At 35.5% G+C, this 13,517-nt stretch overlaps 2 protein-coding genes across 2 annotated transcripts in view; one reads left to right on the top strand and one right to left on the bottom strand.

The window, feature by feature from the left end:
* LOC105177720 (histone-lysine N-methyltransferase SUVR5) overlaps nucleotides 1-8,425 on the bottom strand; it is an 11,976-nt gene extending 3,551 nt beyond the window's left edge. Inside the window, exons 1-6 of the mRNA XM_011100959.2 lie at nucleotides 8,124-8,425; nucleotides 4,755-5,298; nucleotides 3,985-4,287; nucleotides 3,722-3,832; nucleotides 3,476-3,586; nucleotides 1-2,653 (exon numbers count right to left, since the gene is read on the bottom strand). The exon at nucleotides 1-2,653 is cut by the window's left edge and continues 15 nt beyond it. Coding sequence (XP_011099261.1) covers nucleotides 1-2,653; nucleotides 3,476-3,586; nucleotides 3,722-3,832; nucleotides 3,985-4,287; nucleotides 4,755-5,234 — 3,658 coding nt within the window. The 5' untranslated portion in view covers nucleotides 5,235-5,298; nucleotides 8,124-8,425. The remainder of the gene's footprint in view (nucleotides 2,654-3,475; nucleotides 3,587-3,721; nucleotides 3,833-3,984; nucleotides 4,288-4,754; nucleotides 5,299-8,123) is intronic.
* Nucleotides 11,337-13,455, top strand: LOC105177719 (protein EMBRYO DEFECTIVE 1674-like). The gene is made up of 4 exons (XM_011100958.2): nucleotides 11,337-11,508; nucleotides 11,599-11,684; nucleotides 12,589-12,733; nucleotides 12,878-13,455. The coding sequence occupies exons 1-4, from the start codon at nucleotides 11,401-11,403 to the stop codon at nucleotides 13,235-13,237; spliced, it is 699 nt and encodes a 232-aa protein (XP_011099260.1). The 5' UTR covers nucleotides 11,337-11,400; the 3' UTR covers nucleotides 13,238-13,455.

The following is a 13,517-nucleotide window of genomic DNA, read 5'->3' as shown; positions in this document are numbered from 1 at the left end:
GATTTTCATCCACCACACAAGCTATGGGCACCGACTCCTGTCCAAAACTTATGTCATCACATAAAATAATATTTTTCTCCGAGAGATCCATGGAAAAGTGTCGGGAATCAATAACACAGTGACATTCGTCCATTGTCCATTCTGAGTTCATGAGATGTGATGGAACCGAAGATCTGACCTTAAACGAATAATTCGGTAAGGGTACTAGCAGAGACAAAATTGGTGACCTTACACTTGGTGTGCACCCTTTAGGACAAATAAAACCCTCTTGGTGCCATTCAACTGAAATATTATGCTCACTGCATAGTTTGGCAGCTTTGAGGTACACCCTTTCTGGAAGGATTCCGTACTTAACCTCCAATGAGGCTTGTAGACTTGCCTTACAGCAAGCTGAGCTCGCAATTGATAAAATTTCGGAATTACTTGGCCTTGGTTTTGTTTTTTTAATTTCTGACATCAATATATTTGCAATAGCTGAGCATTGAGAGTCTGCCAATCTACCAAGACTATCAGCCTCAGGCACAGCTGATTGAACCATGATATCCACTGGTCCAATAGAATTTGACGCCTGGATCCGTTTCTTCAAATTTTGCACACTTCTATTCCTAATCTTATATGATGCTGAATTCAAACCCTTTTTAAACCGTGGACGAGTTAGTCTACCTGATTTCAGCTTATGGGCATAAAATTGAATTCCCTTCTTAGTCAGGCGAGGACCAGTGGAATTTTGGCCCATATGAGCAGCTTGATGATGACGGCCAAGATCAGGTAGCAAATCAAATTTTAAGCCACAAAACCTGCAAATATATCTCCTATTAACTGACTGACTGTCAGATTTTGTATGCTCTATAGAAGCTGACTTATCTGGCTCTACTTTCTGCTGTGAACTTCCATCTAACTGTTGAGCAGCACTTGACAACCTTAAACTGGAAGGATGAATTGAGAGCACATGCAACCACAACTCATCTGGATTCCCAAAATGACTGCCACAAGGAATACACTGTAAAAGCATGCATTGCTCAACAAACTGCACATGGTGCCTCTCCTGCACATGAGCTTCCAATACCTTCTTATTAGTAAAAGAGTCCAGGCAGATTGCACAGACATAGCCCCTAAATAGCCATTGAGCTTCTTTCTTATGGCTATCCATCCAGTGTGTTCCAAGTGCTTGGTCATCAAGAAACTTTTCTGAACATATTTTGCACTTGATGACATTTTCTTGATCACTGTCATTAGATGTCTGTACCAATACCGGAATTAATTCTTCAATTGTTGATGAAGCTTGCAAGTTTTGACCATCTCCAAAGCCCCAGAGCTTCTTCAGCCTCTCTTTTTCACTACATACTAATTTCATTAAAAATTCCCCTACTTTAATATCTTTGGAAGCTTCAGCAATGGCCCACTGAAATTGTACTTCCTTAGGTACTGGGTTTCTCAAAGATAATATGCTTTTGAACAGCCTGTAAAAGAGTTCACATGCGTGGTGTAACTGCAATTTTTGCTCCCTTATCTCGCAACTTTTAAGAAGCTCTACGAACACTTCCTTGGACACTATCCTACTCTTGCCATTTCTTGCACGTTTAAGCCAGCTTGGTATATGTTTCTCGCAGTACAGTGAATGCCTCTTTGGACTCTCAAGACAGGGTTCTTCACCACCCTGGGGCCATGAACCTACGCACTGCACCATGTCATTGCTGCCGAGAGCTTGCTGAGGCTGCTCAGGCTTATCATTCATGCTGCTATCTTGTATGATACCTTTTCCCACATCCAACAGTGGATCTACACAGGCAGGAATTTCATCTTCTCTAGTGAGTACAAATTTTGCAGGAGTTTTCTCCGAATACATACTATTTTCATCATGTTTCCGTTTAAGTTTATTAACAGGAGCAATCATTTTTCTTCCATCTTGGGGCCTGTGCTTCTTGCAGAAAGAAAACCCAATTAAGGCTCTATGCTTGCATTTAGTGCCAAGAACCGTGGTACCTCCACACATTGGTGAGTCAACAGGAGCCATTTCAGCTTTTGCAGAATTTCCAACGAAACGAGAGGCCAAATGCACACAGCAGTAGACATCTCCTTCATTAGCATATCTCACACACTGCCTTCCTTTAGCTTCAATAAAAGCCATGCATTGTCGATTATGATTTTCCAATCCTGAAGACTTCTGAGTAATATCGCTCGCAGGAGTCTGGTCCACATCTTTACTCTTCATAACCTCCAAATTTCCAGCCTCAACGACTATATCATTCCATTTATTAGCTACACAACCAGAAGATCCCACTGGGACAGCATCCTCAACGGGACTCTCTTTTTTCAGAGTTTCAGAATCCAGCAATGCAGTGTTTACAACATCATATCCATTAAAAAATGTTGAGTCAGTTTCAACAGGAACAGACTGATGCGAACTAGAGGCATGCGTATCAGCACGGCGAATCTCAAGCTTAGGCCTTTTCCTGGTCATCTGAAGTCCCATGGTCAATGGGCTATCATTCATAGGCTGGTCCGAGCCTACAGCAGTGGATATTGGATGAGAAACTGAGAACCATTTCATAACCTCATGTTTCCAACTCTTCCAATCAGATCCTAGGTCCGCCTGTGCTGCTTCACTCGATAGTAAGCTTACCTCATTCCATAAGATAGAGTCAGCCAATTCCTGGAACGGCAAAGAGATTAAAAGAAGCTAAAGTTGTAAAAATTGGAAATAATTCAATACACTAGGATATGTGTCATCTCATCTACACACTGATCTTATTATTCAGGTATCGAATAAAGCATTTTCTACTCCTAGTTACAATATTCTGAAATTGTCAACAATATTAGGCCCACCCTTGGAAAGAAAATTAAATCCTTAAGAAGAATTGTCATATTTTTGCCAAAACAAGACATATTAAACTAGCATAATTTAGAGTTTGGTTCTCTATCTGCTCCCTTCACTGTTAGAGCATTGCTCCAAAAATGTTTGCAACTACAAGCCCACAGGGTATTTGAGCTTCAAAGAATCTTGTAATACAGGCAGTAAGAAGGTTCAACCATGCTTCACATTAAGAATCCAAGTCCGCAAGTTCCAAAAGAATTTAAACACAATAAAGCAAAGCTGCTCTCTTTAAATTGCATGGAAACCATCAAGATGTTGTTCAATGGTGACAAGAGCCACCACATTTTTAAACATGTTGGCAGTTTTGCGTTGAAAACTGCTGGCATTGGTAGGTTTGGCAGCATTTTTTGCTGGGATACACAAATAGTGACAATTGAAATAGTACAAAGGACATTGTGATTCAAAGTACTTCAACTGACAGAAGAAGAATCTACCCAGATCAAGAAGCAAAATTAGCCTTGCAATTCAGAAATCAGAGGTTTCATTAACTTGTTCCATTGATATTTGATAGTACCAAAAAGAAGAGTCTTTCCTAGATGAAACAAGGATACTCCACAAGTGGCACTCAAAACCAAAAAAGTATGGGCATATCCAGAGTACCTCTTTAAGCATTTCTATGCATTCAGCACTATTGGCATCCTGACATCGTTGCTTCCAAGAATGCATTGACTGGTGAAGCCAATCTGAAGTTAGGCAGCGCTGCAGAATCATCTGCGAAATAAACAATCAGGGCTAACATCAGTATTGGCTTAAAAAAACCAGGAAAACAATTAGACACGATCAAGATGTTCGATGAACTTCAATGAAGGTTTTATAACATAACATCAAAATGGAGGGAGATATTACATCTTGAAGTTTCAAAAGCATCCTCCCAAGATCAGAATAATCTTTACAGCGGGAAGCCTCCATTGCAAAATCCTTCAAAACCATCACTTCACGAGCAGTCTCCACCAAAGCCTAGATTTCAACAAGAAGTTCTTAATGAGACATTAATAATAATCAACACAACTCAAATTGACATGTACATTCATTTGCATCAAAATATACATGCATGTCAAAAACATATAAAAAAGACATAAATACATTAATGGATTGACTCAAAAGCAAACCTCGCGGTTCAATTGATCAAGAATATTTAGCATGCTCACAGCAAGCTTCTGAATGATAAAGCGACGAGCAAGAGTCAAATCTTTCACCATCTTCACACCAACTTTGTGCGTCTTATATGCAATAGGCTGCGGAAATTCATTGATTGGACGAACTAGTAGCACATCTGCCCAAGAATAATTTCTCGTTCGGGGAAAAAATATCACAAGATATTGTTTCCTGTCATGAGTTGGCTTTGCTTTTAAAGTTGGTAATGGCCAGTCAGCCCTTGCACATCTGATCCCTGATTGCCACTTCCCTCTCCACTACAAGTGTAAAACATAATTATCAGCAGTTACTTCTTGGGGATAACATAGGCCTGTCTGGCCTGCACCCACTTGCATAAAATATTACCTTGCTCTGTATGACACTTTATCACACCAAGTATAGTATGAAATAATTCCAGAGCTGATGAAAGTTCCTTTTGCATCTTAAAAAACTGACAGGCTGTCTGTGTGATACATTTCAACATCGTGCACTTCACACTGTTGTCTCACATTTCCTAGCATTTTGTGCGTTTTTCTCTATTTGTTTTATTTTTTGCAAACCCTCATCATATCCATATATAATAGTGTATACTCCCTCTCATATGTTCAACTTAGAATATTGGCGCCAGAAATTAAGAAGAGCCAATAAATCAAGATGATGACATTAATACTGAATAAAAATCACAAGGTATTATCAATGTGGCAGATGGAATTTGTGAAGTCAAAAGAAACACAGTAGCATATACCTTTACCCAAACTGCTTGAGGCTCATCTCTTTCTAGGCCTTTGATCTCGGAATGGGATGAACCCTCTTGGCTGTTGTTTGGCAGTCCACTTTCAATTGTACCCAAGACTAAGTGAGAACCTTCTAATGCAAGACCAGCTTCTGCAAAATGATCCCTTTTGTCTAAGTTGTCATCTTCAGAATCATGGGAGTAACAAGACAGATTTTGACCATCAACATCAAATTCATAGTATGTATCCCCATTAGAGCCGCCTTCTGAAGCAGGGAAACCATCACAAATAAATTGACCTCCCTCCTCTCTTACTTCATGAGACTCTCCAATATCAAGTGTCAAGTCGTCAACTTTGAGATCAGTCCTAACTTGTTCAGCATCTTGAACGCAATCAGATTTTTCATCGTGTTTAAAAGCTGTTTCTGATCCCTGTTCAGGACAATCAGATTCGCGAGCATGACGAGCACCAGAACATGCAAGGACTTCCATAATTCAACACTTAAAGTTTAATGCCAACTTATGTGTGCATAGCATAAGTTGAGCAAAACTAAATCTGCAGCCCACCGGGAAATCACTAGTGTCAGAAAGAAAGAAAAAGGACCTATGAAGCAGCACCCAAGAAAAAAGAAACTAGAATTTCAGCTAGACTACTTACAGTACTTACAAAATACGAACGAGAGATTGGTTTTCATTGATTTTTATCAGATAAGAAAGCAGTGTCATAAGTTCCCACATACATAAGATTAACCGGAATGTGAAAATGAAGTGAAAACAAATTCAATGTTTAGCAGAAAAAGGCGTGACAATATATGCAACAATTATGCTTCATATATGATTCTTTTCTCCCTTCACATAAAGAACGTAACACCCTGATAACAGCAGTTTTCTTGAAAATAAATGGAGAACAGAACAAAATTTAAGACTAAATGTGCAAAGTGATCATAGCCAAACCCAAATTATGCTTCTACAAACTAAATTTACAACGCGAATATGACTTATCCAAAACTAGAACAAAAATAACATTATGAATCATCTGCCATTTTAATTAACTGCGATCACATCCTACTTGTAAAATCGCAATGTAAAAGAAGGAAAAAAAAAGTGCAAAGGTCTAGTGTTCCAAACTCTATTTGATTGTATTTTTTCCAAAGAATAATTACCAATTTTTCTCCTCTTCCGCAGACATCATTAAAGAACACTAATCATCACAAACATATATATATAATCATTTTGTATATATTTATCTTTATACATATTTAAATTATAATAAATTAAAATCATATTTCTTTACATCTTCTAATTGTTACCTAATAATAACAACATACAACAGTTTAAATGTTTTAACGTGACACCATTACACCAGACGAGAACTTACATAAAGAGACATCTGTATCAGAAAATGTCCACCCCAAAAGTTACCAAACATACTTCACGTTCCCAAAATCATTTTCCACAATTCCACAAAACAGAACCAAATAAACCACAAAGTTTGAATTTATAGTATCTTTAGAAAAAATTCATCTGCTTAATGTTACACAAACTGCAATGCACCCCTATTAAAATTTAAAATATTGAGGCCAAGCAACAGAAGAAGTAGAAATATGGATTGAATCAAACCCACTGGATAGACTACTTGGCTGTAAGAAATAGAATCAAATGAAGGGTTATTAGCAGTAAACATCTAAAAAGTCCTTCAATTGCATTTGTTGAAGAAATATGTTCAACTACAAATTCAATTTCTTTGTTCATATGATCATATTAATACTAAGATTAGTTCAATTTGGTAGAGTGGGGTCAAAGTTAGAGACTTCTTTCCTTCTCCCTTTTTTCTTTTTTTTTTTTTTTTGGTGGATGAGGTGTAACAGAATTAGTTTTTGTCCACAGCAACATTCCGTTCCCATAGGGATACCAAAATTTGAACGTGATCTCGTAATAATATAAACCGTACAATAAAACAAGCTTCACATTAATCTAAATCATACAACAAACAACCTTAATTTTCTGCTATACCACTCAGTTTCATTCCCCTATGGTCTCCTTTTTCTTCTCTGTTCTCCCACACCACAAACAAACCTCAAACATGTGTAATTGACACCAAACAACTACTTTTAGCATATTTTAAAGAGAACCTGTGATAATTTCTGGAAACTCGTTCCTTTGATCTACGAGTAAAACAGTTATTTTGCTAAGAACTTGAACAAAATTCTATAAAGAAAAAGGTTAAAAACAATTTAAGATCAGCTCCCTGATCAATGAAGTTTGCATAGTTATGAAACATTGAAGCTGATAATTTGATGATATTACTTGTTGCTCTCTCAAGTCATAAAGACAACTAAAAATAAAGTAGGGATCAAAATTATCAGAAGGGATCTTCAAAAAGTAGAAAATTTTTTAAAATTACAGTCAAAACAGTATGTAACCAGAAATAATTCCATCAGATAAATTGCTAGATTAATTCAAATTCAAAATAAATAAAAAGTGGAGATCCCATTTAAACTTTTCCAAATATGTCATATTAGCCATTAATATCGCACAGCATTCGTGCTCGTCCAACTCATTAGATTAAATATACTACGAACTAACACCATACATCATACACGGCAACTATTCACGCACATGCGCCACTACAAGGAAAAATAATTATTCAATAAAAGATATAGAAAAGAAAAACTCAACCACGTTCATCTTGAAAAGAGACAAGAAACCCAGATAGTCTTGCCCACTTTACCTCAGAAAAGATTGTTCTTTTCAATTGAGATTCAAGAAATTACACACAGAGAGACTATAGTCAGTGTAGACCACGCTAGACAGACATAAAAACCCCATGTCAGAAAATTACGATCAATAGAGAAGGACAGCAATCCCTTGTGTCAAAAATATTAACAATCAATGCATGCCCTGTATAGGGCTTCCAAGTCCCCCCAACAGGATGACAACCCTTCAACTTAAATCACCCTAATTCAAAGTGAAAAATTAAAACCCTAGCTAAATTGGGGGACAAAAAAGAATGTAAAAATTTACTTAAAACCACAAACAAAAACGCAAAGTGGGTCCAAATCTCAAAAACCCAAAATAAATACGAAACATTGAAGTTACAATCAATGGCAACAAAAAATCTTCACAAGAAACCAATTAAAAGAAGAAATTGATTCAAGTGATTTATCCTCATCCATGTGAGTTTTGTTATTTAATTGGGGCGTAGGAACAAAAGCCCTTGTAGCTAGGTCATGGCTGTGCTAAGCCAATGCTGCCATGAAACATGTCACATAAGATAAATAGATAGATACACATGTATGTATGTATGTATGTATAACAAAAGGGAACATGGCTAAGGGCAAAATTACAGAGAGTAGACAAGAAATTGTTGGTATAATGTACCTTAACAACTGTGGATCACCATTAATTTTTGCAGGGTTGATTTTGGGTAAAATTTTGGTGGTGTTAATTTGTGAAATTTTTGACTAGGAATTTGTTAAAACTGCTACGGGGGAAATATATAATTTTTAGATGTGGATGGTGTGTGTGAGTGACCAGATTTTTGTTGTAGCTGGGGAATATGGAAAAGAAAGTGGGTTATGTGTTGTATGTATGTATGTAACAGGTCCAATTGACTGAAAAAAACACCCAAAAAACAGAAAAATTAAAGTGAAATTGGATGAGTGCGAATGGGGAAGATTGGGGGGGGGGGGGGGGGGGTAGGGTACGATGAAATTGGTAGGGTGGAATTGAAATTATTAGCAGGGTGGGGGAGAGAGATGGATCGGGAAAAACCTTTCTAGGGAAAAATGAAGGCACGGTGGGACTTGTAACGTGGCCTGGGGTTATATTTGTAATTCTTCTAGTTTTTGGGTATTTATGGTAATTTTCAAAATTTGGTGGTGTACTACTTCAGTTGCCTCGATGTGCGTTCTGGAAGTGCGAATCGTAATTGTGTAGGAAGGTGGGCGGACGAGTCGTGGACTATCCACATCCCGCCTTACCAATTAGGATATACTCTAAATTTTCTCTTTACTTTGTGAAGAATTATTTTATATTTGCAGCATTTAAATTTTAAATTATGGTTGTGGACACAAAACGGGCAGCAACTTCTTTCTTAATTTTCCTTTTTTTAACATGAAATAACTTTGGTAATTTTCTAGAAATTCTTATAAATTATTTGAATGAAATAAAACGATATCTTTAAATTGTATTATTTTTAGACACAGTCCATTTAATCTAAAATAAATGAATTTGTCCCTTTGTTTGCACAGAGAGTCCCCTATGATATTCTAGACAACTTATTAATTATTATTTCATGATGGAATTATAATAGCCCATGTAAAAGTCGTGACAAATAAATAATCACGTAAATCTTGATAAGGTTCGTAATTTTTTATCTCTATTTTATTGGGATATTTTTTAATACTTGTATTGATTATTTAAAATCGCAATTAATTTTCTTCCGACTAATTAATAAGAGAATTGATTGCCCAACAAAGTGTCGAAAGGATCAAATTCTAGGCCTTGTAGTTTTACATGGTAATGGAGATAGGCGAATTCAGAAGGAAAAAAATAACCAAGAGATTGAGGGAGTTTTGACTGGAAAGAGTCTGCAAAGCCGCATCCATACGCTACTCCTTTCAAGTTCCAACTTCCGACACCACTATTTTCTCTCGGACTTTATTATTGAGATATACACATAAATCGGGTTAAATAAAATTTAGAGATAATTACATTTTTTTTTAAGATTTAGTGTAAGTATACGTAACTTTTTATAATTTTAAAAATTATATTTAATATTATTAAAGTTTATATTCGTCTAATAAATAGGCCTTTCTGTTAATAAGATTTATCGAGTTTTTTTATATTAAGAAAAAGGTCAGATGAAAATTGATATTTTCCCTCGATTGATTTATTATAAATCAAATAATTTTTATAATTTTTTTTCTGACTAAACTACCGTTATACTATGGTGATGTACTTCTCACATTTGTTAACGTGTGAACATTTTTATAAAGATAATTTGATTATAAAAAGATTCATTTGATGTGCAATAGATCAGTAAGTTAATCAGGATATATATGAGTTTATATCTTGCTTCTTTGTTAATATAAGAAAATTTAGTGAATTTTAACTAAATGGGGACTTATTTATTAGACATAAGCAAAATTCAAGGGTATTAAATAAAAAATTTTAAACCACATAAAATTTACGTGTAATTATATTAAATACTATCCCTAAAATTTACCGTCCAATAAAATAGATAAAAGGGCTAAAAACCCTTCTAAATAAATAGTGCCTCCATATAGTGCGACTTGTATTATATTTTTATCAACATTTTATCATGGGCTCATGTAAAAAGAAGTGAGAATTGAATTAGGAGGGATTGGACTGGTTATTCAACCCAATCGCTCAATGTAAACATGGCCTAACTCCTAAGTAGACAAGATTATAAGAGGACAAAATACAAAGGTTGTAAGGTACAAAAGTAGTACTTGGATAAAGAGGGTTGGTATGTATAAATACTAGTCGTCGTTGCATGCAGTCTCCATAAGCATATAAACAAAAAAACTGTGATGTGAGAGGAAGAGAAAAAATGTATGGTAATTAAAAGTGATCAAATAATAAATATATATATCTATATATTTACCCATTCGACTTGAATGGGAGTCGGGTCAGTACGATCTTGTTAAGAAAAAGCACGGATCTTAGTTATTTTTTATATTATTAAGAAGTTTTGGGATATTTATACAAATATTGGATATTATTATGTAGCCCCTCATCATACACCAATTTATCTGTGAAGTTTTTGTTATTTGAGGAGCGTTTATGTGTAGTGTTGCCTGGATTTCTCTCCCAGTTTCGAACTAATAAGAATAAAATAGATAATAAGTTATACTTTTACTTATTTGAACAGATTTAATTAGTATTCAGCTAAAATTAACAAAGGATCTTAAAAACTCTTACAATTTAATTTTTGAGAGGAAAAACTCTTATATTTCAGAAGACACGTAATTTAAATTTAAAAAATTTAACTTTAAAGATAAGTTTTCCCGAAAGAAATAGAGGATTATAAGAGTGAAAATTCGTATTTTGACAATTTGAATATTTTTATTTGTTAGGGCATATAAGATAAAGTTTGAAATATAGAGCAGTACATTATTTTATTTTGATGATTTTTTTCTAAATAAGATAGTCAAAGTGTGAATAGAATAGAAAAATACATCATTAATTAAACTATTTTAAAAAATAACAAATACATTATTAATGTATGTGATTGCAATTACAAATTTCTCATGCACAATGGTATTTGAGTCGTTTCAATTTATTATTATTTTTTTAAATGAAAAGTCATTTCAATTTTGATGAAAATAAATATTGAAATTGAGTGTTATTTACGTTTCTCCAAATACAAAGGGAGTAATAACTAATAAGTCCTTTTTCTATTTAATATTTAATGAGAGTGTTTGTGCTTTTACCCATAAGCAGGGCTAAAACGCAATTATTCAAAAGTTTATGGGTGAGTTTGTTGAAATGAAGATTTGGCGGGGTGATTAGAGAAAAGCGAAACAAATATACCCGCCAAAACGTGAAGAGAGCCCTTCTCGGCGCTCAAAATCTGTCTCGAGTAGGAAGTAAAATTCCAAAATCTTCCGGGGACTTTTGTATTTACCTCATGCCGACTACGGAGGAAGCTCATCTCAGCCGCAGCTTTCGCCGGAAAACCCCGTCAGTTCCTTCCGCCTCCCCCCGCACCGCCATATGCTCTTCTTTCTTGAAACAAGTACAGATTTCTTCCTACTTTTTCTCTTGTTTTTGTTATCGCGATGGTTTAGACATATATTCACTCACCTTTAATGGTGGTCTTCTACAGGTTCTCTTGCACGATTGGTGGCTGATCAAAGCCGACGCGGATTCTGATGGCAAACGATTAGGCGTCGGTGGTTTCACTTCCAAAGAGTAAAGTTTTCACTTCTCTTTCTATTTTGTGGTATGTTTATTTGGTTGTGCTATTCATCTAACAAGAAAAGAATAAGGTCACGAAGCTTAAAAAGTTAAACTGAGGATTGGTTTTTTTTCTCGAGCATTTAGAAAGTATAATCTTCGAAATGTGAGAATATGGATGTTGATTGTACTTTTGGTTCATTGAAATAGTTATTTACATCTGAAGAAACTATTGTCCTTTATGTTTGCTTTAGAGAGAAGGATTGATTATCTGAAATGACTTTAGCATTTAGTGGATTTAAATTCATTGATAATGAGTGCAATAATAGTTCAAAATCGTTGCTGGAGGATTTGAAATGTGTTGCAGCTCAATATCCAAATTAGCAGAATGCATTTGTCATGAAGGATTTGAAATGCTTAGTTCTGAACTCTTGCAATTCAACACACTGTAATTTTTACTATGGAATGGTAGACCTGGAACTTAGGTGTAGGTAACAAAACTTCTAAAACGCTTTCCCGTAAGGTTTACTATATTGGCTAGGTTGACAAGCCCAAAACACTAAGTCAAAAAAGTAAATTTGAAATGCATTCTTGATGATTGTCTTTCTGCAGAATCATTCTCCAAAAACCCTACCATTGATCAATACAGTTTTTAATTGTCAAGTACACAATAGATGATATGCAGATTTATCATTTAATGGGGCACTTCATGCTAAATTTGCAATATTCAGAATCTTGCCTTACTTTGTATGCCAACCTTAACTGTTCACTTTGGAAGCATCCTGTCACATTCATTTCTTATCTGGTTAATAGTGGACTGTCGCTATCAAATTCATGTATGTTGCAATGCTTTTCTGTTTATCCTTCACTAGTTATTGCTTTATCTTGCACACTGGGTTTTCTGACTTCAGTAATGCAGGAGCCACGGTATAAGAAGTTTCTCCTCTGCTCCCATAGTCCACAGATATGATGCTGTTACTCTTAAGACAGTTGATGGCATGACAATTATGATTCACGGACAAATCAATAGGTCTCGTACGCTCGAGAATGGCTTCTCTAAGGAGGTATTTGACATTGATTTATTTTTTTCCGTTCCTTATTGAAGGCTCTGAAGTGAGGGTGGATTCTCGCACAATTTCCTCCCTATGACGTCCTCACCCACTGATTCCTCCCGTGACTATTTATGTAGCGGTTCTATTTCTTTATAGGTCTGCGATGATTTTGTGATTGGGTTTCCGTATTACTGGGAAGAATTTGCTGCTCTATCTGCTGATGAAGAACCAGCTGCGTATTCTGTTTCAAAAGGGATTTTTAATTCTGATGCAAGTAAAACGCCCATGCCCAGAGATAATGGAAGAAATATGTTTGATGATATACTACAACAAAGTGTTGGTGTTGGTTTTCCATGCAGTGAAACACCAAGTGGAGATGAAGAAAGTTCTTATGAACCTTCCTTGAATCATAAGAAAAGACAGGTTGGACCGGGGTGGAGGGTTAACATTAATGTAATAGATGTAGAAAATAGTGGTCCTCTGACTAGAAGTAGAACCCGATTACTGAATAAGTAGGACTGGATGTAGATAATTATGTAAAACAAAATGTTAAGAGAACTACTTGTTGATTCTGAGATGATGAAGTTAATTACAAATGCTTGGGAAGTAAGTCCTCAGAGAATGTTGTACAAATCCAGTCCTTTCTACATTTCTTTGTTGGTAAACAAAGGAGTCCTCAAAATTGCTGGATAGATGAGGATGTTTCTGTTACCCCATTAAGTTTTTTTAAGTGGAATGATCAATTACATGATTACATTTGTATGTAAATTAACATCATCACCTTAAATAATGATAA

This window comes from Sesamum indicum, linkage group LG15 (genome assembly GCF_000512975.1).
Source record: "Sesamum indicum cultivar Zhongzhi No. 13 linkage group LG15, S_indicum_v1.0, whole genome shotgun sequence".
Taxonomy (NCBI): domain Eukaryota; kingdom Viridiplantae; phylum Streptophyta; class Magnoliopsida; order Lamiales; family Pedaliaceae; genus Sesamum; species Sesamum indicum.
Note: the sequence above shows the minus strand (reverse complement) of the source record. Positions and strands in the feature narration are given on the sequence as shown.

Excerpts from the sequence above, each read along its gene's own strand:
- LOC105177719 (XM_011100958.2), top strand. The coding sequence starts at position 11,401 with ATGCCGACTACGGAGGAAGCTCATCTCAGCCGCAGCTTTCGCCGGAAA. Across the intron at positions 11,509-11,598 it reads GCTCTTCTTTCTTGAAACAA|GTTCTCTTGCACGATTGGTG; the intron begins GTACAGATTTCT and ends GGTCTTCTACAG. Across the intron at positions 11,685-12,588 it reads GGTGGTTTCACTTCCAAAGA|GAGCCACGGTATAAGAAGTT; the intron begins GTAAAGTTTTCA and ends TCAGTAATGCAG.